At 52.5% G+C, this 24,955-nt stretch overlaps 2 protein-coding genes and 1 non-coding gene across 6 annotated transcripts in view; all 3 read right to left on the bottom strand.

The window, feature by feature from the left end:
• The window catches only part of CLASRP (CLK4 associating serine/arginine rich protein), a 31,000-nt gene extending 12,300 nt beyond the window's left edge, over window positions 1-18,700 (bottom strand). For 3 of the 4 annotated variants that reach the window (XR_008516626.1, XR_008516627.2, XR_008516628.1), the window contains exons 1-7: window positions 18,634-18,700; window positions 17,432-17,559; window positions 6,514-6,611; window positions 5,790-5,891; window positions 5,505-5,584; window positions 2,089-2,173; window positions 723-871 (exon numbers count right to left, since the gene is read on the bottom strand). Coding sequence is in view for 1 of the 4 variants with exons in the window: in XM_002829388.6 (XP_002829434.2) it covers window positions 723-871; window positions 2,089-2,173; window positions 5,505-5,584; window positions 5,790-5,891; window positions 6,514-6,611; window positions 17,432-17,530 (613 nt within the window). In the remaining 3 variants the exon portion in view is untranslated. The remainder of the gene's footprint in view (window positions 1-722; window positions 872-2,088; window positions 2,174-5,504; window positions 5,585-5,789; window positions 5,892-6,513; window positions 6,612-17,431; window positions 17,560-18,633) is intronic. The other variant, XM_002829388.6, reaches the window with a different exon arrangement.
• Window positions 10,679-10,782, bottom strand: LOC112130269 (U6 spliceosomal RNA). Its single transcript, XR_002912539.1, has one exon. It is a non-coding gene; the product is annotated as a U6 spliceosomal RNA (small nuclear RNA).
• An 846-nt stretch (window positions 18,701-19,546) lies between the features above and the next one.
• The window catches only part of RELB (RELB proto-oncogene, NF-kB subunit), a 38,057-nt gene continuing 32,648 nt past the window's right edge, over window positions 19,547-24,955 (bottom strand). The window contains exons 9-11 of the mRNA XM_024236947.3: window positions 23,726-23,794; window positions 23,510-23,587; window positions 19,547-20,331 (exon numbers count right to left, since the gene is read on the bottom strand). Coding sequence (XP_024092715.1) covers window positions 19,946-20,331; window positions 23,510-23,587; window positions 23,726-23,794 — 533 coding nt within the window. The 3' untranslated portion in view covers window positions 19,547-19,945. The remainder of the gene's footprint in view (window positions 20,332-23,509; window positions 23,588-23,725; window positions 23,795-24,955) is intronic.

Below are 24,955 nucleotides of genomic sequence, written 5' to 3'. Positions count from 1 at the left end.
CAGGAGTTCAAGACCAGCCTGACCAATACGGTGAAACTCTGTCTCTACTATTAAAAGTGCAAAAATTAGCTGGGTGTGGTGGCGTGTGCCTTTAGTCTCAGCTACTTGGGAAGCTGAGGCAGGAGAATCACTTGAACCCAGGAGGTGGAGGTTGCAGTGAGCCAAGATCACACCACTGCACTCCAGCCTGGTAACAGAGCAAGACTCCATCTCAAAAATAAATAAACAAACAAAAAGAGCCGGCTGCTGGAGTAAGAACCAGGATGAGAAAAAGAGAGAGACTCGGGGGTGGTTTGATCAGTGGGAATCCAGAGGGGAGGTGAATGGCAGAGAGGAGGAGGGTGAACAGATGCCTGGGGGATGGGGGCTGACTGGCTGACTCTGTAAGAGGATGAACACTTCTTTTCCAGAGGAGGGAAGAGAGCAGGAGACAGGGGCAGAGGCAGAGAGAGGCCAGCCCAAGTGGAGGAGAATGGAGCCAACACCTAGGAGGGGAAAAGATCACAGAAATAGCACCCTAGAAATGAGAGATGAGTGAGGCAGAGGAAGGCCGGAACCGAGGACAGGAGTGAGACAAGGGCAGCAGGAGGCTGGCATGCCCTGGGGCGGGGGAGGGAGAGAGCACGGTTCGTAAGCACAGGGTGCCCCACAGAGGGTGAGGGACGAGACACAGAAACGATGCCCAGGGACTGCAGGTGTGGAGGGCAGAGAGGGGACCCCACCGATGTCGGGGATGACCTCATCTTCGTCCGAGTTGCTCTCCTCCTCGGCCGCTGACTCCTCCTCCTCTGGCTTTTCTGCCGCCTTCTCTACCTCGGCCACCGTGCTGTCCTCGTAGGTATAACCGATGGAAGCCTTCTTCTCTGCCAGCCTGGGAAAGGGGAACCGGTGAGCCAGGGCCGTGCCCAGCAGAGATGAGGGCCCCAGGCTGGCCCCAAACACCAGCCTCGAGTGCCACGGCCCTCACCCCTCAGGCTCTCCCTCAGCCTAGGACCCTCTGCTCCTGCCCACACCCAGCTCCTCCCTCTTCTTCCACATCTGAGCTCCAGGGCCCCACCTGCAAAGAAGTCCTTGACTGGCACCCTAGGGTGGGTCGGCACTGTCCTGAGCTCCCCAGCCCTGCCTTCGCTGGGTCATCTCTGTTGGGGAAGGTCCATCTCCCGCCTAGACCATGAGTCCCACAAGGGCGCAGCCCAGAGTCCTCCTGAGCAGCCAGGTGCCCCAGCTTTGCCCTGAACAGAGCAGGGCCTGAGGGGCCTGAGCAGGATCCTGAGGCTGGGGCCGTGGACGAGGGTTGAAGTCTCCAAGAAGCTCCCAGTACAGTCCCATGGGACCCCTCCCAGTGGAGGAAGGCAGCAAGCAGTCAGGGGGAGCAGGAGGGAAGGTGTCACTGAGGGCCCAGCCCCGAGCCAGGGCTCCAGGCTACTGTGCACCAGGGCAACAGCAGCTGGCCTGGAGGAGAGCTAAGCCCTGCAGAGCGAACAGCGTGTGTGAGGGCAGGAGGCCTGCGCTCATCAGACTGAGGTGGAGAAGAGAGAAGTGAGACTGCTCGGCCACTGCTCCTCAGAGGCAGCTGCTCCAGGATAAGGCCCAGGTCTCCCCAGCTACTCCTTGAAGGACGAGGCTTTAAGAAGCCTCTCTCCAGAGTGACATCAGCTAGGGCTGATTGCAAGCTCACTACACGGCAGGTGCTGGAACAGGTACTTCACAAGCTCCATCTCCTGCATGCCTCCCAACTCCAGGCAGCAGGGCCTCCTGCCAGCCCCGTTTTACAGGGAAGCACAGCAAGGCTCAGAGAATTCCCACTCAGGGCCTCACAGCCAGGACTCAAACCCAGGGCTGTCTCACCATAGGGCCTGCACCTCCCACCACTCCCCAAGCTGAAAATGTAACGCAGAGCCCTCGGCAAGCCCTGGCCCCGACAGGGCTTCTTCCTCTACACAGTTATTAATTGAGCACTGACTGTGTGTTGAACACCATCCTTGGTTTCGGGGAGACCCTGGTGGACAGGATGGAAGAGGCCATGCCTGGCTGGGGCTCCCAGCCCTCCTGCCTCCTCAACCCCCTGCACCCCAGACCCCGACTCACTTCTTCTTCTCATCTTCGCTGGGTCTCTGGAGGCCTCCGTACAACTCGTCAATGTAGATCTGGTACAGGCACTGCTCCTCTGAGACTGCAGCAAACAAGAGACCCCAGGTCAGAGTGGGCTGGGGACACTAGGAATTCAGTGGGGGAACACAAGGGTGCGGTGGGGCAGGAAGACAGGCGCAACCCCAGTGCACCTTGGGGGGCAGTCGCCACTTCCAGATAATCAAACTATGTCTGGTGGGACACAAGCAACTGCAGCAGAGCCTTGGACACACCACTCACTGGACACACGACCTTGGTCAAGGGACTTAACACATCTGTGCCTCAGTTTCCTGTTCCGTAAAATGGGACCACGGGCAGAGTGAGTGCCTGGCCTGGTACTTGGGCACTCTACCATCATTCTCACTGTTTCTGGAGGCCTCTGGCTGGACCCTTCAGAACCATAACCTGCTCCTGAGTGCCACACGCCATTATGACTGCACAGGTCACTCCACTGCATGCCTCTCTGTGGCTCATTTTAAGTCAGGTGTGGGCTGGGATGACCTGGGCTCTCCTGCACCCCCAACACCCAGCTTGGGGGGCTCAACAATGTACCAGAGCTTTCCTGATCTTCCCTGCAGTGAGACACGTGTCCCTGACTCGCTGTGGGACCGTGGGTTGTGAGTCCCCTGCCTCCCTTCCCTCCCTAGGCCTCAGTTTTTCTTTTTTTAAGACACAGTTTCACTCTTGTTGCACAGGCTGGAGTGCAATAGCACGATCTTGGCTCACCGCAACCTCCGCCTCCCGGGTTCAAGCGATTCTCCTGCCTCAGCCTCCCAAGTAGCTGGGATTACAGGCAGGCGCCACCGTGCCCAGCTAATTTTGTACTTTTAGTACAGACAGAGTTTCTCCATATTGGTCAGGCTGGTCTTGAACTCCCGACCTCAGGTGATCCACTGCCTCAGCCTCCCAAAGTGCTGGGATTATAGGCATGAGCCACCGTGCCCGACTGACCTCAGCTTTTCTATCTGGAACAAGAGGTGGGCAGGCTGGCGGGCCAGAAGGGGATGTAGCACGGCCCTTCCTTGCTCTAGCAGATACCCCAATTTCTACTTGTTGTCTCCAAAGCCCAAGAGAGGCCCTGCTGACCCTGTCTTGCACAAGCTCCCTCGCTCTCCCTGCTCCGGCCACACGGGCCTTCGCTCTGCCCCTCCAGTGTGCCTACAGTCCTGGCTGACACAGGGCTTTGCACAGGCTGCTCTCGGCCTGGAATCCTGTGGCCTATCCATGCCTCCCAGGGAGCTTCTATCCAGGACTTCTGTCCTATTTTTCTCAGAGAATGGCACACCGTCTGTCACATCACCTTGGTTTGCAATTGGCGTGACTGACATTGAGTATGGAGCTGCTGCCCTCTCCCCTACCATTGCCACACCGCAGGTGTTCAGTGACTGTTTGTGGAAGTGAATGAATAAATGCAGAGTGAGGCGAAACTAAGGGGAACCCTGGCTCTACCACCAGGAATCCATGTGGCCTGGAAAGATGGCAAAAACAGTATCAATTATAACACATGTCCCTGATTCTAAGGCCTCAGTGATCACTAGAATTTTGGCAGCCTCTGATTTTAGAAAATCAAAAAAGCATCTATCTTAGAAATAAACAAATACTGGACTGGCAAACCCACATGGAGGGCTGACTGTGCCAGACTCAGTGCTGGGGTTTTATACACATCATCTCACTCAACTCTCACAACCACCCCATGCAACAAAATCACCACCACCACCCTTCTCGAGGAGGAAGCCGAGACCTGCCAGGTGGTAAGGGACAAACCCAGCAGAGAACTCCATCCTTCCCTTAACTCCACAGGGAACCCCAAGAAAGGGAATCTCAAGTCCTTCTTGGTAGGTGAGTTAGGAGCTTTCCATCAGCAGGGAGCAGTGGTTAAGGACACGTGGAGAATCCCAGCTCCTTGGACAGGGTGTTCCCCTCCTCGACATTCTTGTCTGTAAAATGGGGTGATGGCCAGGCGTGGTGGCTCACGCCTGTAATCCCAGCACTTTGGGAGGCCGAGGCGGGTGGATCACGAGGTCAGGAGTTCAAGACCTGCCTGGCCAAGATGGTGAAACCCCCGTCTCTACTAAAACTACAAAACTTAGCCGGGTGTGGTGGCACGTGCTGGTAATCCCAGCTACTTGGGAGGCTGAGGCAAGAGAATCACTTGAACCCAGGAGGCGGAGGTTGCAGTGAGCTGAGATTGCGCCACTGCACGCCAGCCTGGGCAACAGAGTAAGACTCAATCTCAAAAAAAAAAAAAAAAAAAAAACAAAAACAAACCCAAAACGGGGTGTCACCCCTACCTTGCTAGGTGGTTGTGCAGATGTAATGATAATACAGACAAAAAAGCCCAAGTCTGTTGGGGTCCAAACCTCCCTGGGCAAGCCCAGAGCAGCGAGAAGTTTCCCTGAGCCTCTGTTTCCTCATTTGGAAAATGACAATGGTGATAAGGCTGGGCTGGGAGAAAATTCCCGGACATACATGAACACTTGGCAAATTGTCAAATGCTGGCAAATATTCCTTTAAATCAAGGAGAAATTTCCTCTTCAGAGCTGACAATCTGATCTGTGCGGGCAGAGTAAAATACACAGAGGTAAAAAATCTGTTCCTGGCTGGGCATAGTGGTTCATGTCTATAATCCCAGCACTTTGGGAGGCCAAGGCAGGAGGATCACTCAAGCTCAGGAGTTCCAGACCAGCCTGGACAACACAGTGAGACCCCATCTTTCTATATGCTTTTAAAAATGTATTCTTGGCTGGGCGTGGTGGCTCACACCTGTAATCCAGCACTTTGGGAGGCCAAGGTGAGCGGATCACCTGACGTCAAGAGTTCGAGACCAGCCTGGCCAATATGGCGAAACTGTCTCTACTAAAAATACAAAAAATTAACTGGGGGTGGTGGCGGGCACCTGTAATCCCAGCTACTCAGGAGGCTGAGGCAGGATAATCACTTGAACCCAGGAGGCAGAGGTTGCAGTGAGCTGAGATCACGCCATTGCACTCCAGCCTGGGCAACAAGAACGAAACTCCGCCTCAAATAAATAAATAAATAAAAATAAATTAAAAAATGAAAATAAAAACGTATTCTTGCTATTTTCTCTATTTTTGAAAGAAAAAAGGACCACAGAGTCAGAAGGCATGGTATATGGACGTGACCCTGCTGGGAACAACCAATCTGGCAGACATCCCCAATACCAAATCCAGAGACGGAGGCCCTGAAGGGGAAAGAGATGCAGGCAAAGTGAGTTATCGTAGAGCTGGAGCCGGAACCCAAGGCCCTTTAGTAGAAAGTATGTGGATAAAACTTTTCTTCCCAAACTTATCTAGGTCTTCCAGGCTCCAGGGCCCTCAAACCCCACACCCCACGTCCCTCCACAGATCACTCACTGCCGGCAAAGTCGTTCTGCACCAGGCCTCTGTAGCGCTCGTAGTTACACTTCCGTTCATCCGATTCTTGTTCTGGGGAGCTTTAGGGGAGGGCGAGACCTTGAAATCAGAGAGAAGGGGTGGATCCCACCCCAAGCCAGCAGGAAGGGAAATGAGGCATCCCCCTCAGGCTCAGGGCGGTACCAAATAGGAGCGGCTCCTAGGAAGGTGACAGGCAGGCTGGGAAAAGAACAGGGGCTCCTGGGTATGACGCTGTGCCTGGCAAGCCCCTGGGAGGTGGCTTACATGGTGGTGAGCAGAGGGGGCGTGTAGTCGGGGATGTGGTCCAGGTGGGCGCGGACATCGAATCGGTCAATCATGTTGTTGGTGTCCCCCTGCCAGGGCATCCTGAAGTGGGAGGGGAGCAAGAAAGCAAGAACCTCAGGGTCCATACTGCCCAGGACACAAAGCACCTGCTCCCTGCCAGCTGAGGCTTGGAAGCCTGGCCCCCACCCTGCTTCGGTCCCCATGCCATGACCCTCACCTCAACCCCCAGCTCTCAGTCCCTTCTGTTGCAAGCCTCCCTGAATGCACATTCAGGCTCCTGGGACCTGAAACAGGTCAGTCATCTGACTGCCCCTGGGGACACCAGGGCCTCATTTCTCAGAACCAAGCAATAGTGGGGAACTTGAACCAGGTCCTAGTGGGTATTTGAGGGGCGGGCCCCAGGCACCCTGAGACAGCTCTGGTCTGGCAACCTACTCTCTGCTTCCTCTGGGCCTCTGGCCCTGGCTCCACCCATTTCTAAGTCCTCCAACCACCACTGCTACTCTGGTGCCTCCACCCCAATCCCTGCTCATTGTTCTTACACCCTGTGCCTATCACCTTCATATGCGGGTCATGCCTTCCCTGCCTCTGAGTCCCCAAAGGTCTGTCCATACTTCAGTCTCTGCTCCAGACTCTACACCACCCCAGGTCCGTTTTGACTCCCAGACTTCAGACACTCCCCTGCCTCCCGTATCAGTCTTACATATTAACAGGGCTCTCAGCGGCCAGGGCGACTGCAGAATCCAGGTGCACCTTGCAAGCTCGGCCATGTACCTGCAGGAACTGGGCTGGGTCCTTCTTCTGCAGGGGTAAACAGGACTGAGGTCACCACCCAACAGAGCTCCAAACCCCACCCACTCAGGCACAACCGAGCTTAGCAGCAAGCTCACTTCTTTTTTTTTTTTTTTTGAGACGGAGTCTCGCTCTGTCGCCCAGGCTGGAGTGCAGTGGTGCAATCTCGGCTCACTGCAAGCTCCGCCTCCCAGGTTCACGCCATTCTCCTGCCTCAGCCTTCCGAGTAGCTGGGACTACAGGCGCCCGCCACCACGCCCGGCTAATTTTTTGTGTTTTTAGTAGAGACGGGGTTTCACCGTGTTAGCCAGGATGGTCTCGATCTCCTGACCTTGTGATCCACCCGCCTCAGCCTCCCAAAGTGCTGGGATTACAGGCGTGAACCAGCGCGCCCGGCCTGCAGCAAGCTCATTTCTAAGGTCAAGTGGGCCATACCTCGGAGGTGAACCAATCTGCTAACCTTTAGAAATAAGGGAACTGGCTAGGCATGGTGGCTCACGCCTGTAATCTCAACACTTTGGGAGGCCAAGGCAGGCAGGTCATCTGCAGTCAGGAGTTCCAGACCAACATGGCGAAACCCAGGCTGTACTAAAAATACAAAAAATTAGCTGGGCGTGGTGACACATGCCTGTAATCCCAGCTACTTGGGAGCCTGAGGCAGGAGAATTGCTTGAACCTGGGAGGCAGAAGTTGCAGTGAGCTGAGATTGTGTCACTGCACTCTAGCCTGGGCAACAGAGCAAGACTCCATCTCAAAAAAAAGAAAAAAAAAAAATTAAATAAGTAAGTTATTGGCTCCTCTCGAGGTGGTGGCCCAATCTTCTGCATAGCCAGTACGAAGACCTCGCTGTCTAAAATATCAGCCCCCTTAACTCTTCACCTCCCATCCTCAGGGCCGTTCATTTAGAGACTGGTGTGGACACTTCAGCCTGGACCAGACTGCATCCGCACATGAAAAGATGACCAACATCATTAGCCATTAGGGAAATGCCAATCAGAACCACAAGATACCACTTCACCCACACTAGGCTGGCTGACATGGAAAGGACAGACTATAACAAGCAGTGGGCCGGGCATAGTGGCTCACGCCGGTAATCCCAGCACTTTGGGAGGCCGAGGCAGGTGGATCACCTGAGGTCAGGAGTTCGAGACCAGCCTGGCCAACATGGTGAAACCCTGTCTCTACTAAAAATACAAAAAAATTAGCCAGCCATGGTGGCAGGCGCCTGTAATCCCAGCTACTTGGGAGGCTGAGGCAAGAGAATTGCTTGAACCCAGGAGGCGGAGGTAGGTTGCAGTAAGCAGAGATCACGCCATTGCACTCCAGCCCGGTGGACAAGAGCGAGACTCCATCTCAAAAAACAAAAAACAAAACAAAAAAAAAAACAAGTAGTGACAAGAACGTAGAGATATCAGGTTCTTCAACTGGAGTGCAATGGCGCGATCTCAGCTCACTGCAACCTCCACCTCCCAGGTTCAAGCGATTCTCCTGCCTCAGCCTCCTGAGTAGCTGGGATTACAGGAATGCGCCAGCACGCCCAGCTAATTTTGTATTTTTAGTAGAGATGGGGTTTCTCCATGTTGGTCCGGCTGGTCTCGAACTCTCGACCTCAGGTGATCCGCCCGCCTCAGCCTCCCAATGTGCTGGGATTACAGGCGTGAGCCACTATGCCCGGCCTACTACTTGTTATAGTCTGTCCTTTCCATGTCAGCCAGCCTAGTGTGGGTGAAGTGGTATCTTGTGGTTCTGACTGGCATTTCCCTGATGGCTAATGATGTTGGTCATCTTTCAATGTGCGGATGCAGTCTGGTCCAGGCTGGGCTCTGCCTCCAGGGGATCTGCTGACACTTGTTGGGCCGCACCACACCCCCCACCCCGCTCCTAACCGCTCAGCCCTCACAGGCTCTGGCCTGTCCCTCTCTGACTTCTTCCTTCCCCTACTCTGCTCCAGGCATGCAGGCCCTCACCTCACGCCATTCCTTGGGCATTCCAGACATGCCCCGTGCTTCTGCTCGGACCTCTGCGCTTGCTGCTCCCCCGTTTATTTCAGATCTCTTCCTAAAAGCCGTCCTCAGTGACCCTATCTAAATAGCTCCCCACTTATCTACCCCAGCTCCTTCACTCTGTGGCTTTATTGAGAAGTAATTCACATACCACACAATTCACTCACTTAACTCCACTTGTTTTCTTTTGAGCACCCGCTACCACCTTCCACTGGACCTAATATTCATTCATCACCTTTCTCCCATGCGAGAACGTAACTCCCAGGAGGCAGGACTCTGTTTTGGCTGCTATATCCCTAAAGCCTAGAACAGGGCCTGGCCCACAGCAGGCGCTTGAGAACACCCAATGAAGGAAAGAGAGGAATAATCCTTACTAACAGATGAAGACTCTGAGCCCCTTCAGGAAAAAAACGCCAGCTCCAAGTTTCCAAGCTCCTGCATCTCCTCACTCTGTCTGCATCTCAGCCCTCAGCCGGCAGACGAGAAGGTGCAGTCTGGGCTGGAAGGAGCTGAGTCACTCACCAAGGACCACAGCTAATACCTGGCTAGTTTCAACCCCGCACTCACTACGTGCCAGGTGCTGGGCTGCTGTGACTCTCATTTCACACCTAAAGAAACTGAGTCTAAGGAACACTCAAGACCACAGGCCCAGCGAGGTGGCGCTGCTGGAGTCCAGCTACTCATGCTGCACCTCGCCTGCCTCCCTCGATTCCTTAGCTGATTCCCCAGCTGGGGCCACACAGCACACCCAGCTTCCTCTGCCCTGGGACAAGCCAGCCAAGTCCAAAGCCAAGATCCCATCATACTCCTGAGGCTGCTCCAGGCCAAATGCCCAGTTCCCACAGCTAGGACTCATGGGACACTGTTTGCAGGACAGTATTTGGCAGGTACAGGGAAGCTACTGACAGGGTCAGCTTCACAGAAAGGAATAAGCACTGAGCTGGGAGTAAACACCTGGAGTCCAGAGCCTGGTTCTGTTGGGATATTCTGGAAAAGTCAATGAACCCTACTAAAAACCAGGCACTGTTTTATGTGCACTGTCTCACTCAAATGTCCCAACCATGGGAGAAACATACTATTCTTTTTCTTTTTTTTTTTTTTTGAGACAGAGTCTCGCTCTGTTACCCGGCCGGAGTGCAATGACGCGATCTCAGCTCACTGCAACCTCTGCCTCCCAAGTTCAAGGGATTCTCCTGCCTCAGCCTCCCGAGTAGCTGGGATTACAGGTGCCCGCCACCACGCTTGGATAATTTTGGTATTTTTAGTAGAGACAGGGTTTCACCATGTTGGCCAGGCTGGTCTCGAACTCCTGACCTCGTGATCCGCCCGCCTCAGCCTCCCAAAGTGCTGGGATTACAGGCATGAGCCACCACGCCCAGCTGGTACTATTCTTATGCCCATGTTACAGATGAGTAAACTGAGGCTCAAAGCCATGGGGTCCACCTGCCTAACATTAGGAATAAGCAGAACTAGGATTTGAACCCAGATGGGCCTGACTACAAAATCTGCTTCTTTTTATTTATTTGCTTTTTAAGAGTAATTTTTTGTTTGTTTGTTTTGAGACAAGAGTTTCACTCTTGTTGCCCAGGCTGGAGTGCAATGGCATGATCTCGGCTCACTGCAACCTCCGCCTCCCGGGTTCAAGCGATTCTCCTGCCTCAGCCTCCCGAGTACAGGCATGCACCAACATGCCTGGCTAATTTTTTGTATTTTTAGTAGAGACGGGATTTCACCATGTTGGCCAGCCTGGTCTTCAACTCCTGACCTCAGGTGATCTGCCTGCCTCAGCCACCCAAAATGCTGGGATTACAGGTGTGAGCCACCACACCTGACCAAGAATAATTTTTTTATTGTAGTAAAAAACATTTACCATCTTAACATTTTTAAGTGTACAGTACAGTAGTAGTAACTACATGCACCCTGTGGTGCAACAAAGCTTTAGAACTTTTTAAATCTTACAAAACTGAAACAAAACTGAACTTCCCCTTTCCTCCTCCCCCCATCCCTGTCAACCTCCACTGTATTTTCTTTTTCTGAGGGTTTGACTTTCTTTTAGGTTTTTTTTTCTTTACCAAAAATCCGGAAGGTTTCACGAATTTTTGTGTCATCCTTGCACAGCGGCCATGCTAATCTCTGTATCCTTCCAATTTTAGTATATGTGCTGCCGAAGTGAGCTCCCTTCCTCCCTTCCTCTCTCTCTCTCTTTGTTTTTTTGAGATGGAGTCTCGCTCTGTCACCCAGGCTGGAGTACAATGGTGTGATCACAGTTCACTGCAGCCTGGAACTCCTGGGCTCAAGCAAGGTTTAACTATTTTAGATACTTATCAGTGGATCATACAATACTGTCTTTTTGCGACTGGCTTATTTCACTTAGCATAACATCTTCAGGGCTCATCGATATTGTAGCATAGGACAGGATTTCTTTCTTTTTTAAGATTGAACAATATTGCATTATGTGTAGAGACCACATTTTCTTTCTTGACGTATCCCTCAATGGACATTTAGCTTGCGTCCACCTCTTGGCTATTGCTAATAACGCTGTAACGAACATAAGTGTATAAGTACCTCTTCAAGATCCAAAATCCACTTTTTTTTTTTTTTTTTTTTTTTTTGAGACAGAGTTTCACTCTTGTTGCCCAGGCTGGGCTGCAATGGCGCGATCTAGCCTAACCACAGTCTCTGCCTCCCGGGTTCAAGCGATTCTCCTGCCTCAGCCTCCCAAGTAGCTGGAACTACAGGCATGCGCCACAACGCCCGGCTAATTCTGTATTTTTAGTAGAGATGACGTTTCTCCATGTTGGTCAGGCTGGTCTCGAACTCCTGACCTCAGGTGATCCGCTCGCCTTGGCCTCCCAAAGTGTTGGGATTACAGGCATGAGCCACCGCGCCCGGCCCAAAACCAACTCTTAACCACTGGATTATCCTGTAACCACTGGATTATCCTGTCTCTAGGATCAGATTGTGTCAGAGGAGTTCATGAAGTTGCTCATTCATTCATTCATTCAACTGTTAAGCAGGCCTTGTGCTAGGGTATGGCAGTAACTGAGATAGCCCTAGCCCTGGCCCTGCTCTCACGGGCTCACAGTCCAGTGTGGGACACAGACTTGTCCCCACACAAGGACAACCTAGAGTGGACAGTGCTGAGATGGGGGCCCACAGGGGGAACACCTGACTCAGACTTGGGGCCATCAGTCTGGAGCTTCCTGGAGGAGGCGACACCTGAGCTGCGACCTGTTTACTTCTCATTTCCGTATCAACAGAGGATTCTGTTTCTTTATCCAAACCACTGATTAAAAAGGAAAGTTGACAAGGACAGAAGCAATGACAGAACCGGAGTCTGCTTGGGACTGAAGACAGGGAGAGAAAGCAGGCACCAACGACAAATCAGGAAAAGAGAAACCAACTGCATCTGGACACACTCATTCAGCCTGCCACAATCTACCGCAGCTTCACTGACACTTGCTCCACAGCCTCCGCTCTGGGCCCAAGACTGAGATGAGAGTCCCCTCCTCAAAGCAGCCATCAGCCACAGCCCAGCCATACTCCACAGCTTGGCAGCCCAGATCGGAATGCAGGTCATGTTCACAAACAGGGACAATGGCCGCTTGTACAGGCCTGCACCACAAAGCACCCATAGACATTGGTTCTTTGAGCTCTTCCCCATTATCCAGTGAGGGGGGTTGGTTGTCACCACTGTCCTGAGGGGGAATACAATGCAGCAAGCTCCCCTGCTAACAGGGAGGGGGCCTGGAGTCTCAGCTCCAGCCTTCTTTCCTCTGCACCATCCCTCCACCTGGATCCAAACTCCAGCTCTATCAGGAACAGTAACGTCAATAACAAGAGCTAATATTTACTGAGCGATAGCGACGCTGGCCAGGCTGCTCTCAGTGGTCCGTGTGTCCAACACTCCAACAATATCGAAGGACATGTTCTTGTCTCCGCTGTTTGTGGCAAACCATTAATTGGCAACCAACATCTATTCCCTTTGCTACAACAGTAATAGAACTCCAAATATACCTGGTCAGGACGACCCAAAATAAAGTCTACACCTCTTAGCCTTCCTCACAGCTGTTCATGAGACTACTTCCTGGTCAGCAGGGGACGAGTGGAAATGTTACGGGAAAACATCCAGAAACTTTTTTTTTTTAAAGACAGGGTCTTATTCTCCCACTCAGGCTGGAGTGCAGTGGTACAATCACAGCTCACTGCAGCCTCCACCTCCTGGGTTCAAGAGATCCTCCCACCTCAGCCTCCTGAGGAGCTGGGACCGCAGATGCACGCCACCATGCCCGGCTAATTTTTCTATATTTTGGTATAGACGAGGTTTCACTATGTTGTCCAGGCTGGTCTCGAACTCCTGGGCTCAAGCAATCCTCCTGCCTCGGCCTTCCAAAGTACTGGGATTAGAGGCGTGAGCCACCGCACATGGCCTAGAAACTTTCTCAACAAATGGCATGAGCACTTTGCCCCTCTTCCTCCCTTTTTCCTCCCTGCTGGATAGAATGAAGACATGATGGCCAGAGCCTCTTAGACCTTGATGCAACACTGGGAAGAGAAGCTGTGCCCAGGAGAACAAAACAGAAGCGGCTTAGGTCCCCGAGCTAACTGGCTACCTCTTGGCTTTTCTGTGACGAAGAAATAAACGTCTATCTTGTTTAAGCCACTGATGGATGCTCTAGGTTTGTTAGAGCCAAAGCTGATTGTCCATGTGACATCATTTCACATGTGGAAGAGGAAATGGGCTCAGGGAGGCAGTCGCTTGCCCACGTCACACTATAGGTAAGTAGGATCGCTAGAATTTGAACCCAGAGCCCCATGACTCCCAAATTCTAAGGACTAACCATGATGGGATCTCACCTCCTGGCTGTGTTGCCTTGGGCAAGTCGCCTCACCTTTCTTTTTTGAGACAGGGTCTCACTCTGTCACCCAGGTTCTGGTGCAGTGATGCAATCACAGCTCACTGTAGCCCCACTCTCCCAGGTCTCATCTTGCCTCAGCCTCCCAAGTAGCTGTGACCACAGGTGCATGCCACCAAACCTGGCTAATTTTTTTAAATTATTTTTTGCAGAGATGGGGTCTTGCTATGCCTCACCTTTTTGAACCTCTATTTCTGCATGATAAGGCGCAGGTGAAAAGCTTAGAGAGGTTAAGGGGTCAGAGACTGGGTTATAGTGCCAGCTCTGCCCTCATGCTATGTGACTGTAAGCCACATATCTCCGTGCTCCAGTTTTGTCCTCTGTAAAATGGAAATAGTAAGAACCACCTCCTAGTCTTGGGTGTGGCTTTGATGAAGCGGAGACACAAGCCAAGTAGTTAGCACAGTGGTTACCAGAGAACTGCTCAACAGTGTTAGATGTTATCATGGCATCGCCTTTAACACAGGCATGATCAATACCTACCTTGCAGGCCTGTTAAAAGGACTACTATGCAAAGCTGGTGAGCACTGGGTCTGGCACACCATGGGCCCTTAATAAATGGCAGCTAGGCCGGGTGTAGTGGCTCACGTCTATAATCCCAGTGCTTTGGGAAGCCGAGGTGGGCGGATAACTTGCGGTCAGGAGTTTGAGACCAGCCTGGCCAATATGGTAAAACCCTGTCTCTACTAAAAATACAAAAATTAGCCGGGCATGGTGGTGGGCACCTGTAGTCCCAGCTGCTTGGGAGGCTAAGGCAGGAGAATTGCTTGAACCTGAGAGGCGGAGGTTACACTGAGCCAAGATCGTGCCACTGCACTCCAGCTTGGGCGACAGAGCGAGACTCCATCTCAAAAAAAAAAAGGTAGCTATTCATTCCTGAGTGCTGTGTTCCTAGGCCACTGCTGGGGCCTCCGCTATGACCAACAGAGACCCAGGCCTTGCCTTCATGGTCACATCATTCTGACACTATCGGAGATGAGTTCTCCCTTTAGCCCCGTGGTTCCTTCCTGGGTGGCAGAGGCAAGCAAGGAGCTCTCAGAGCTTCCTCTTCTCTGCTGAGTGGAAGTAAGAGCGGTCTCTGTCTCATGGGTGACTGTGGGGATTCAAAAAAAATCCCGCATCTCTCACATGCCTGGGGGTGCCCGCGAAGGATCAATTAAATGGTTAATTACTATTGTTAATATTGTTTTATTCATCTATTCTTTCAAACCATATTTGATGGACCCAACCCTAGGGTACAAATGTGACCCAAATACAACTAGTCCCCAGTCTCACAGAGCTGGGTATGTGCATGTACGTACGAATGGATAAACATTTTTTTTTTTTTTTTGAGACGGAGTGTTGCTCTGTCGCCCAGGCTGGAGTGCAGTGGTGCTATCTCGGCTCACTGCAAGCTCCGTCTCCTGGGTTCACGCCATTCTCCTGCCTCAGCCTCCTGAGTAGCTAGGACTACAGGCGCCCGCCACCACGCCCGGCTAATTTTTTGTATTTTTAGTAGAGATGGAGTTTTTACACACACACACACACACACACACACAGACACACACACACACACAGACACACACACACACAGACACACACACACAGTATTCCTTATCTGAAGTGCTTGGGATCAGAAGTGTTTTGGATTTTTTCAGATTTTGGAATATTTGCCTATTCATAATGACATATCTTAGGGATGGCACCCAAGTCCAAAGACCAAATTCATTTATACTTTATAAGCGCAGCCTGAAGGCAATTGTATACAATATTTTAAATAATTTTGTGCACGAAACAAAGCTTGTGTCAAGTACTTATATGTGAAACTTTCCACTTGTAGTGGGGCATCATGTCAGTACGCAGAAAGTTTCAGATTTTGGAGCTAGCCGGGCGTAGTGGCTCACGCCTGTAATCCCAGCACTTTGGGAGGCCGAGGCAAGCAAATCACCTGAGGTCGGGAATTCAAGACTAGCCTGACCTACATGGTGAAACCCTGTCTCTACCAAAAGTGCAAAAATTAGCCAGGCATAGTGGCATACATCTGTAATTCCAGCTACTCAGGAGGTTGAGTGAGGCAGGAGAATAGCTTGAACCTGGGGGGTGGAGGTTACAGTGAGCTGAGATCATGCCACTGCACTCCAGCCTGGGTGACTGAGCAAGACTCTGCCTCAAAAAAAAAAAAAAAAAGGAGATTTTGGAGCATTTCGGATTTTGAATTAGGGATGTTCAACCTGTGTATGCGTATGCGTGTGCGTATACATATATATATATAAAATTTTTTTTTTGAGATGGAGTCTCGCTCTGTTGCCCAGGCTGGAGAGCAATGCAACCTATGCCTCCCGGGTTCAAGCAATTCTCCTGCCTCAGCCTCCCGAGTAGCTGGGATTACCATTTACTCCTGTATTTCTGCCCCAGCCTCTTCCCTGGTCTGCTGGCCTCCAGTCCTGGCTCCTCCAGTCTGTCCTCCCTAGAAGAGTCCAAGAGGCCTTTCTAAAGCACAAAACTGACCCTGTCCCTTCGTTGCTCAGGGCACCTCTATGGCTCCTAAGTGCCCTTGAGAGAAAGCCCAGGCTCCTCACCACCTCCAGCTAATTTTTGTATTTTTAGTAGAGACGAGGTTTCATCATGTTAGCCAGGCTGGTCTCAAACTCTTGACCTGAGGTGATCCACCTGCCTTGGCCCCCAAAATGCTGTGATTACAGGCGTGAGCCACCACATCAGGCCCATGTATGTGTATCTTAAGTGTGTTAAATTCCACAAAGGGGAAGGAAAGGGAGTTATGATTATGGCATTTTTAGAGGATACCGGACTGAGCTTGGGAAACAAAACTTCTCTGAGGACTGAGATCTGACAGATAAGCAGTAGTTAACCAAGTATGGGAAGAGCTCATACAAAGGTCCTGTGGCCAGGGAGTGCTTGGGTCAGTGGAGGAATAGCAAGGAGGCCAAAATGACTTGTGCAAAGGAACAAGACAGAGTATGGGGTGGTATGAGTCTGGAGGAAGGGCAAAGGCCAGGCCATGCAGGACCCTCTCACTGTCACCCAGGCTGGAGTGCAGTGGCGCTATCTCGGCTCACTGCAGGCTCCGCCCCCTGGGTTCACACCATTCTCCTGCCTCAGCCTCTTGAGTAGCTGGGACTACAGGGGCCCACCACCTCGCCCGGCTAATTTTTCGTATTTTTAGTACAGACGGGGTTTCACCGTGTTAGCCAGGACGGTCTCGATCTCCTGACCTCGTGATCCGCCCACCTCGGCCTCCCAAAGTGCTGGGATTACAGGCATGAGTCTTGCTCTGTCACCCAGGCTGGAGCTAAGTGGCACAATCTCCATGCACTGCAGCCTCCTCCTCCTGGGCTCAAGCAATTCTCGTGCCTCAGCCTCCCGAGTAGCTGGGACTACATGCACACACCACTAAGCCTGGCTAATTTTTGTATCTTTAGTAGAGATGGGGTTTCACTCTTTTGGCCAGGCTGGTCTCGAACTCGTGACCTCAGGTGATCCACCTGGGATTACAGGCGTGACCCACCGTGCCAGGCCAACTTAATACTCACTCCTATTGTGTGCCAAGCCAAATCTCAAGAGTGGCTGAGCTCTTCTGGGAATGGGGAGCCCAGCAATAAGCAAAACAGACAACATTCTGGAGGTGAACAGTCTAATGTCAGGACTGATCTGAGGGTTACAGAGACTTCCCTTTTTCTTGCTAACACCAGATCGGCACTGGGAGGCCACACCAAATGACACAGCATGCTACAACAAACAGAAGCCCTTGGGATCCTACCAATGATTACGCTCAAGAAAAGATTAATGAATATACTCCTCAGGAAATGAGCCTCTTGTATTGACATACTTCCAAGCCCAGATTTTACCAGGATGACGAGCTGTGCCCCCCAACCCAGGGTCCCTCACCCCAGACGAAAGGCCAGTTACTCACGATCTTTTCATAATACTCCCGTCTCCGCTCCGCCCTCTTCTTGTAGTCGACCATCATGCCTCGAAGCTTCCGCTCATGCTTCCGAGCCTCGTGCCACATTGTGGTGAGGCCAAGCCTGGGGCCTCAACCTGAGGGATGAAGGGACCAGGAAAGTCAGATGGTCTGTGAAAACCGTATGGGCAGAATCAAAGTCATCTAACAAGTTGGTGACAGAGTCGATCCCAAACAACACATCTCATAGCTTCAGGGAGCAGAAGTGAAGCTGCAGAACAGTATGCTAGATGTTCAAGTCCATCCCTAACAACTTCGATCTGGCAGCTTGGGCATTCTGAAAAACCCTTAGGTGATTCTGAGGTGAGCATCCCTGGGCAAGAGGTGTCCTAGATTTCACGCGCTGGAGTCGGGGATGAAAGGTTTTGAAACATCAGTAGTGTTTGAAGTAGGGTCAGAAGGCAAACCCTGAGCACTTAAGGCTGGAGCTCAAGGGAAAGAGAAGAGCTGCAAAGGCTCCCACTAGAGGCCATGCGTGGGGTTGGGTATGAGTCTGGGTGGTAGAGGGATATGGAGGATAAGGATGAAGGCAGGTGGAGGAAATCGGAGAAAGCCTTTAAGGGAACAGTGCAGTTGTATGAAAGTGGAGGTCGAGGACAGGTGAAGGGCGTAGCGGAAGATGAAGATGCTAGAGGGAGTGGGAACACGGGGAGGGAGTGTTGCAAGGAGACCAGAGTGAAGCTGAGGTCTAAAGATGGCATCTAGATGGCGGGGTGGGGGAGAGTATCCAAAGAAAAAGAGCGTAGAGCCTGAGAGAGGCGGAGCTGGCTGACGGGAGGGCGTGGGCTGAGCTTGGGGGCAGGGCTTGTGGGAAAGGGCGGAGACCGAAGGTTTGGACAGGGCTTGAGGATCGCGTCGCGGCTTGAGGATTTGGGCTGGGGTTTTGTTTTTTTTTTTTTTGACAAGGGGGCGGGGCCTGTGATAAGCTGCTGGGCCGAAGGCCGAGTCCGACGCGGCAACTTCTGGCCCACAGCCGGGGCACGGGCGCGGCCTGAGGGCCGTCAGGCCGAATGGGGTGAGAGGGACGAGCGATCCTCGGGGCCGGGACGCAGCAGAAGCCCACAGCAGCATGGGGAGAGCCTGAGGAAAGGGAGAAGCTGGGCTGACGCCTGCCCGAAAACCGGGAGGTCGAGCCCGCCGCCTGTACTCACCGGCTGGTCGCCGCCTCCCACCGCTACGCTCGCGCGCGGCCCGCACCGGAAGCGGAAATGAAAGGCCGCGCTAGGGGGAGGGGCGGAGCATAGTGGAGCGCCGCGCAGCGCACTTCCGCCGACGTGAGAGGCGGGTCCTAGAGTCGAGAGGTGCGGGATCCAGAGGAAGAAGTGGGAGAGTGGAGAAGGGAAGAGGTTGGATGCTTTATCTTTTTATCTTTTTATCTTTTTTATTTTATTTATTTATTTAATTTTTTTTTTTGAGACAGAGTCTCTCTTTGTCTCCCAGGCTAGAAGGCAGTGGCGCGATCTAGGCTCACTGCAACCTTTGCCTCCTGGGTTTCAGCTATTCTCCCGCCTCAGCCTCCCGAGTAGCTGGGACTACAGGCGCGCGCCACCAAGCCCGGCTAATTTTTGTATTTTTAGTAGAGACGGGGTTTCACCATGTTGGTCAGGCTGGTCTCAAACTCCTGACCTCAGGTGATCCACCTGCCTCGGCCTCCCAAAGTGCTAGGATTATAGCCATGAGCCACCATGCCCGGTCTTATTTTTATTTATTTTTTTTTTTGAGACACAGCCTCGCGCTGTTGCCCAAGCTGGAGTGCAGTGGTGTGGTCTTGGCTCACTGCAACGTCCACCTCCTGGGCTCAAGCGATCCTCCCACCTCAGCCTCTGGAGTAGCTGGGATTACAGGCGCGCAGCACCATGCCCGGCTAATTTTTCTATTTTTTGTAGAGACTAGGTTTCATCATGTTGCCCAGGCTGGTCTCAAACTCGTGAGCTCAAGCGATCCTCCTGCCTTGGCCTCCCAACGTGCTGGGATGACAGGCCTGAGCCCCCAGCCAGGAGGCTTTCTTTGCTACTAAGGGACTAGGGCGTTTCCCAAGCGCAGAACAGACGAAACCCCCGAGGCTCAAAAACTCATCTTTATTGGGAAGACTCTGAACAACCAACCTACCCCCCACCTTCAAGTCTGGGGAGGGAGGGCCAGGAATCTGCCCCCTCCTCCCATATGTACAATCTTTTCCGAATCCTACTGGAGAAGGTGCCCCCACATGTGGGGACAGAGGCAGCTGTAACAAGCTAGTGCACGGGAGCCATGTTCCTTTTCCTCTCCGGACTCAGTTTCCTTATCTGTAAAATGGGCTCAAGGGGAAACCCGTGCAACGGAGCTTCTCGCCAAGGCTGAATATGTCCACTTCAGAAGCATGAGGAAGGGCCAAGGGGATGGGGGTGCTAGACATCCTGGTTGGGATTGCACGGCTCCTCCACCTCCCTCCCCACCCAGTGCCCCTCCTCTGGCATCGCGGGGCTACGTGGCTTCAGGCCCCGGGGATAGGAGGCCGCCCCCAAAGGCTGCCTCGCGGTACTGATTGGGGAACATGTTGCTGCCCACGAGGCTGGCGGTGCCTCCATCCCCGGGGCCCGGGGCCTGGTACGAGTCCAGCGTCAGTGGTTCAGGGCCGGTGGTCTCCCCAACCACGGCCCCGGCACCTCCGCTGCACACAACAGCGCTAGCGTGTGGCGGTGCCGGGGGCAGCAGGTCCAGCATGGTGAACAGTGCGGGGACCGTAGGGTCGTAGGCAAAGCCATCGTCCAGGAGGTCAGGCCCGCCAGGGGGCTCCAGGCCGGGCAGGGACACGGTGCCAGAGAAGAAGTCAGGGTCTGGCAGCAGGGCTGACGGCGGGAGGAACGGGCCTACAGGGATGAAGACAGAGAAGTGTAGTGTGATTTAGGGCCAACTTCTGATCAGGCCCTAAATCAAATGCCCCACTCCCTGCAAAATGATATCAAGGTGGCCTTTTTTTTTTGAGATGGAGTCTCCTTCTGTCACCCCGGCTGGAGTGCAGTGACATGCTCTTGGCTCACTGCAACCTCTGCCTCCCCGGTTCAAGTTGATTCTCCTGCCTGAGTCTCCCGAGTAGCTGGAACTACAGGCCAGGCATGTGCCACGCCCAGCTAATTCTTGTCTTTTTAGTAGAGATGGGGTTTCACCATGTTTGCCAGGCTGGTCTCGAACTCCTGACCTCAGGTGATCCACCTGCCTCGGCCTCCCAAAGTGCTGGGATTACAGGTGTGAGCCACCAAGCCTGGCCTTAGGCGCCCTCTTAATCCCAAGGAGAATCCTATGGGACTATCACCATTCTCAGATAATAAGTAAATTGAAAGCCAAGCGTGGTGGTTCACACCTGTAATCCCAACACAACGTAGCGAGACCCTGTCTCTACAAAAAAAGTATTTAAAAGTTAGCTGGGTGTGGTGGTGCCCGCCTGTAGTCCCAGCTACTTGGCAGGCTGAGGCAGGAGGATTGCTTGAGCCCAGTTTGAGGCTGCAGCAAAGTATGATCACACCACTGCACTCCAGCCTGGGCAACAGAGCAAGACCTTATCTCTAAAAATAATGATAATAATAAGTAAACTAAGGCACTGAGGGAAAGTAAGTGGAAGGCTCACACAGCTGTTGTGGAACTAGGGTTGAAACCATGCTCCTACACAGCTGTGGAGAGTTTTCCCTGAGAGTGAGAAAGGAGAAGAGGCTCCAAAGCCCCCCAACATACAGAGACAACCCAAAAAGTGAAATCTCCAGACCATGGGAGACACAAGTTGGGAAGTCACCAGTCCCAAAATTGTCAGAAAAAATAAATGTCATTCTCAGGCATAATAGGGACTTAAGAAAAAATAACAAATCAAAAAGTTTCATTATAAGAGGGATTCTCAGGCCAGGCATGGTGGCTCACACCTGTAATCCCAGCACTTTGGCAGGCCGAGGCAGGCAGATTACCTGAGGTCAGAAGTTCAAGACCAGCCTGGCCAACATGGCGAAACCCCTGTCTCTCCCAAAAATACAGAAATTAGCCGGGCGTGGTGGTGGGCGCCTGTAATCCCTGCTACTTGGGAGGCTGAGGCAGCAGAATCACTTGAATCTAGGAGGCAGACATTGCAGTGAGCCGAGATCATGCCACTGCACTCCAGCCTAGGCAACAGACTGTCTCAAAAAAAAAAAAAAGAGGGACTCTTTTTTTGGAACAAGATAAACCTTAGAGACACAAGGCTACTGGGACTATTTTCTAGCCTTCCTTGCAGTCTGATGTGATCGTGTGACTAAGGTCTGCTAACTGGAATGTGGGTGTAATGGCTGGAGCTACAACAGCCACCTTGCACCATGAGATGGCGAACTGAAAATGACAAAAGCCTTGGTCTCTCGATGATCATGCAGTCACCAGACCATCCCTGGAACACCTATCTATGGACTGTTTTTTGTTTCTTGTTTTTGAGACGGAGCCTTGCTCTGTCGCCAGGCTGGAACACAGTGGCACCATCTTGGCTCACTGCAACCTCCACCTTTTGGGTTCAAATGATTCTCCTGCCTCAGCCTCCCAAGTAGCTGGGACTACAGGCATGTGCCACCACATCCAGCTAATTTTTGTGTTTTTAGTAGAGATGGAGTTTCACCATGTTGGCCAGGATGGTCTCTCTTGACCTCGTGATCTACCTGCCTTGGCCTCCCAAAGTGCTGGGATTACAGGCGTAAGCCACAGTGCCAGGCCTGTTTTTTGTTGTTGTTGTTGTTGTTTTGAGAAGGGTCTCATTCTATTGCTCAGGCTAAAGTGCAGTGGTGCAATCTTGGCTCACTGCAACCTCCACCTCCTGGGTTCAAGTGATTCTTCTGCCTCAGCCTCCAAGTAGCTGGGACTACAGGTGTGCACCACCACACTCGGCTAATTTTTGTATTTTTAGTAGAAACAGGGTTTTACCATGTTGGCCAGGCTGGTCTCAAACTCCTGGACTGAAGCAGTCCACCCGCCTCAGCCTCCCAAAGTGCTGAGATTACAGGCATGAGCCACTTTCAGTCCCTATGGACTATGTATGTGAGACAAGAAATAACGTTCCATCCTGTTGAAGCCCCTGTTATTTTGGGTTTTGCTGTAAATGCAGTTAAATGTGATCATAGGTGGGGCCCAGTGGCTCACGCCTGTAATCCCAGCACTTTGGGAGGCTGAGGCAAGCAGATCACTTGAGGTCAGGAGTTTGGGACCAGCCTGGCCAATGTGGTGAAACCCCGTCTCTACTAAAAAATACAAAAATTAGCCGGGTGTGGTGGTGCATGCCTTTAGTCCCAGCTACTTGGGAGCCTGAAGCAGGAGAATCGCTTGAACTCAGGAGGCAGAGGTTGCAGTGAGCTGAGATCATGCCACTGCACTGCAGTCTGGGTGAGAGAGCGAGACTCCATCTCCAAAAAAAAAAAAAAAAAAAAAAAATAGATCAAATTTTAAAACACCACTGAGCTAAGTACGTACTGGGGCCTTTTCTTTTTTCTTTTTTTTTTTTGAGACGAGTCTCGCTCTGTCGCCCAGGCTGGAGTGCAGTGGCGCGATCTCGGCTCACTGCAACCTCCGCCTCCCAGGTTCAAGCAATTCTCTGCCTCAGCCTCCCGAGTGGCTGGGATTACAGGTGCCCACCACCAAGCCCGGCTAATTTTTTTGTATTTTTAATGGACACGAGGTTTCACCATCTTGGCCAAGCTGGTCTTGAACTTCTGACCTTGTGGTCCACCCTCCTCAGCCTCCCAAAGTGCTGGGATTACAGGCGTGAGTCACCGCGCCCAGCCATACTGGGCCTTTTCAAAGGAGTCCCTGAGGCTCTGAGAGGTAGAGCAACTTAACGAAGGTCACATAGCAAGGAAATGGCCCAGAAGAGATGAGAACTTCCATTCTGTTTCCAGAGCCCTCACTCTTTCCACTCTATGTTACTGGCTAAGTGCTGAGTGACTCGCCTTGTGGCTGCTCTTGGAGGGCGTGAAGAGGCCAGAAAAGCAGGGCTGCCACTTACCCTCTGCCCACCCAGGGGACAGGGGCTTATGTGTAGCTGGGACCCACCTGAGCCGTGGTTGGGCAGGAAGTGGTCCAGGATGGCCGGCTTTTTCTTCCGCCGTTTGCTCTCGATGCCATGGGGGTCTGAGGGAAGGCACAGATGAGGATCCCTGTTCCCTGACAGCCCTTCCTCCCCAGCCTGGGGTGGGACAGGGCAGTGGGGTCAGCTGTCCCCTCCCCAGAACCTGGGGATGGGGGTGGGAAGGGGCAGAGGGCACACACCAGAGCTGTTCAGCTCCCCAAGGACGTCGGGCATCCCCCGTTTCCGCTTCTTGTCCACGCCGTAGCTGTCTGTTGAGATACCAGGGACACACAAGAAGTAATTCATCAATAATAATTAATTCCTTTATTTATTTATTTGTTTTTAGAGACAGTCTTGCTCTGTTGACCAGGCTGGAGTGCAGTGGCACGATCTCGGCTCACTGCAACTTCTGCCTGCCAGGTTCAAGCGATTCTCCTGCCTCAGCTTCCCAAGTAGGAGTGATTACAGGCATGCGCCACCACGCCCAGCTAATTTTTGTATTTTTTTAGTAGAGATGGGATTTCACTATATGTTGGCCAGTCTGGTCTTGAACTCCTGACCTCAAGTGATCTGCCTGCCTTGGCCTCCCGAAGTGTTGGGATTACAGGTGTGAGCTGCTGTGCCAGGCCTATTTTTTTTTTTTAAAGATGGAGTCTTGGACAGGCATGGTGGCTCACTCCTGTAATCCCAGCACTTTGGGAGGCCGAAGTGGGCGGCTCACCTGAGGTCAGGAGTCTGAGACCAGCCTGACCAACACGGCAAAACCCAGTCTCTACTAAAAATACTAAAATTAGCCGGGCATGGTGGCGGGTGCCTGTAGTGAGTCTTGCTCTGTCGCCCAGGCTGGAGTGCAATGGCACAATCTTGGCTCACTGCAACCTCTGCCTCCCGGGTTCAAGCAATTCTCCTGCCTCAGCCTCCCAAGTAGCTGGGACTACAGGCGCCCACCACCACGCCTGGCTAATTTTTGTATTTTTAGTAGAGACGGGGTTTTGCCGTGTTGGTCAGGCTGGTCTCGAACTCCTAACCTCAGGTGATCCGCCTGCCTCGGCCTCCCAAAGTACTGCGATTACAGGCATGAGCCACCGCGCCTGGCCTACACACTGGCCTCTTTGTTGTTCCTGGAGCACCCCAGGCGCAATCTGGCCTCAGGACCTTTGCACCTGCTGTTCCAGCTGTTTAAAACACTCTTCCTCCACTCTCACTACTTCCCTAGAAAACTTCCCTGCTTAGTCATCCTCCTGTCCTCAGCTCAGCTGTCCCCTCCTCCAAGAAGCATTCCCTGACGCCCACAGCTGGGTCAGGTGCCCCCTTTGGGCAATGCGAGCCCTTGAGCACTTTATTCTAGTCCTGCCCACTCTGGTCATCACTCTGTAGGGACAGGCTGTCCCCTATCCTCAGGACTATAAGCCTCATGAGGACACAGCTAG

Source organism: Pongo abelii, chromosome 20 (assembly GCF_028885655.2).
Source record: "Pongo abelii isolate AG06213 chromosome 20, NHGRI_mPonAbe1-v2.0_pri, whole genome shotgun sequence".
In the NCBI taxonomy this organism is placed as follows: Eukaryota; Metazoa; Chordata; class Mammalia; order Primates; family Hominidae; genus Pongo; species Pongo abelii.
The sequence above is the reverse complement of the archived record's forward strand: the minus strand, read 5'-3'. Positions and strand labels throughout refer to the sequence as shown.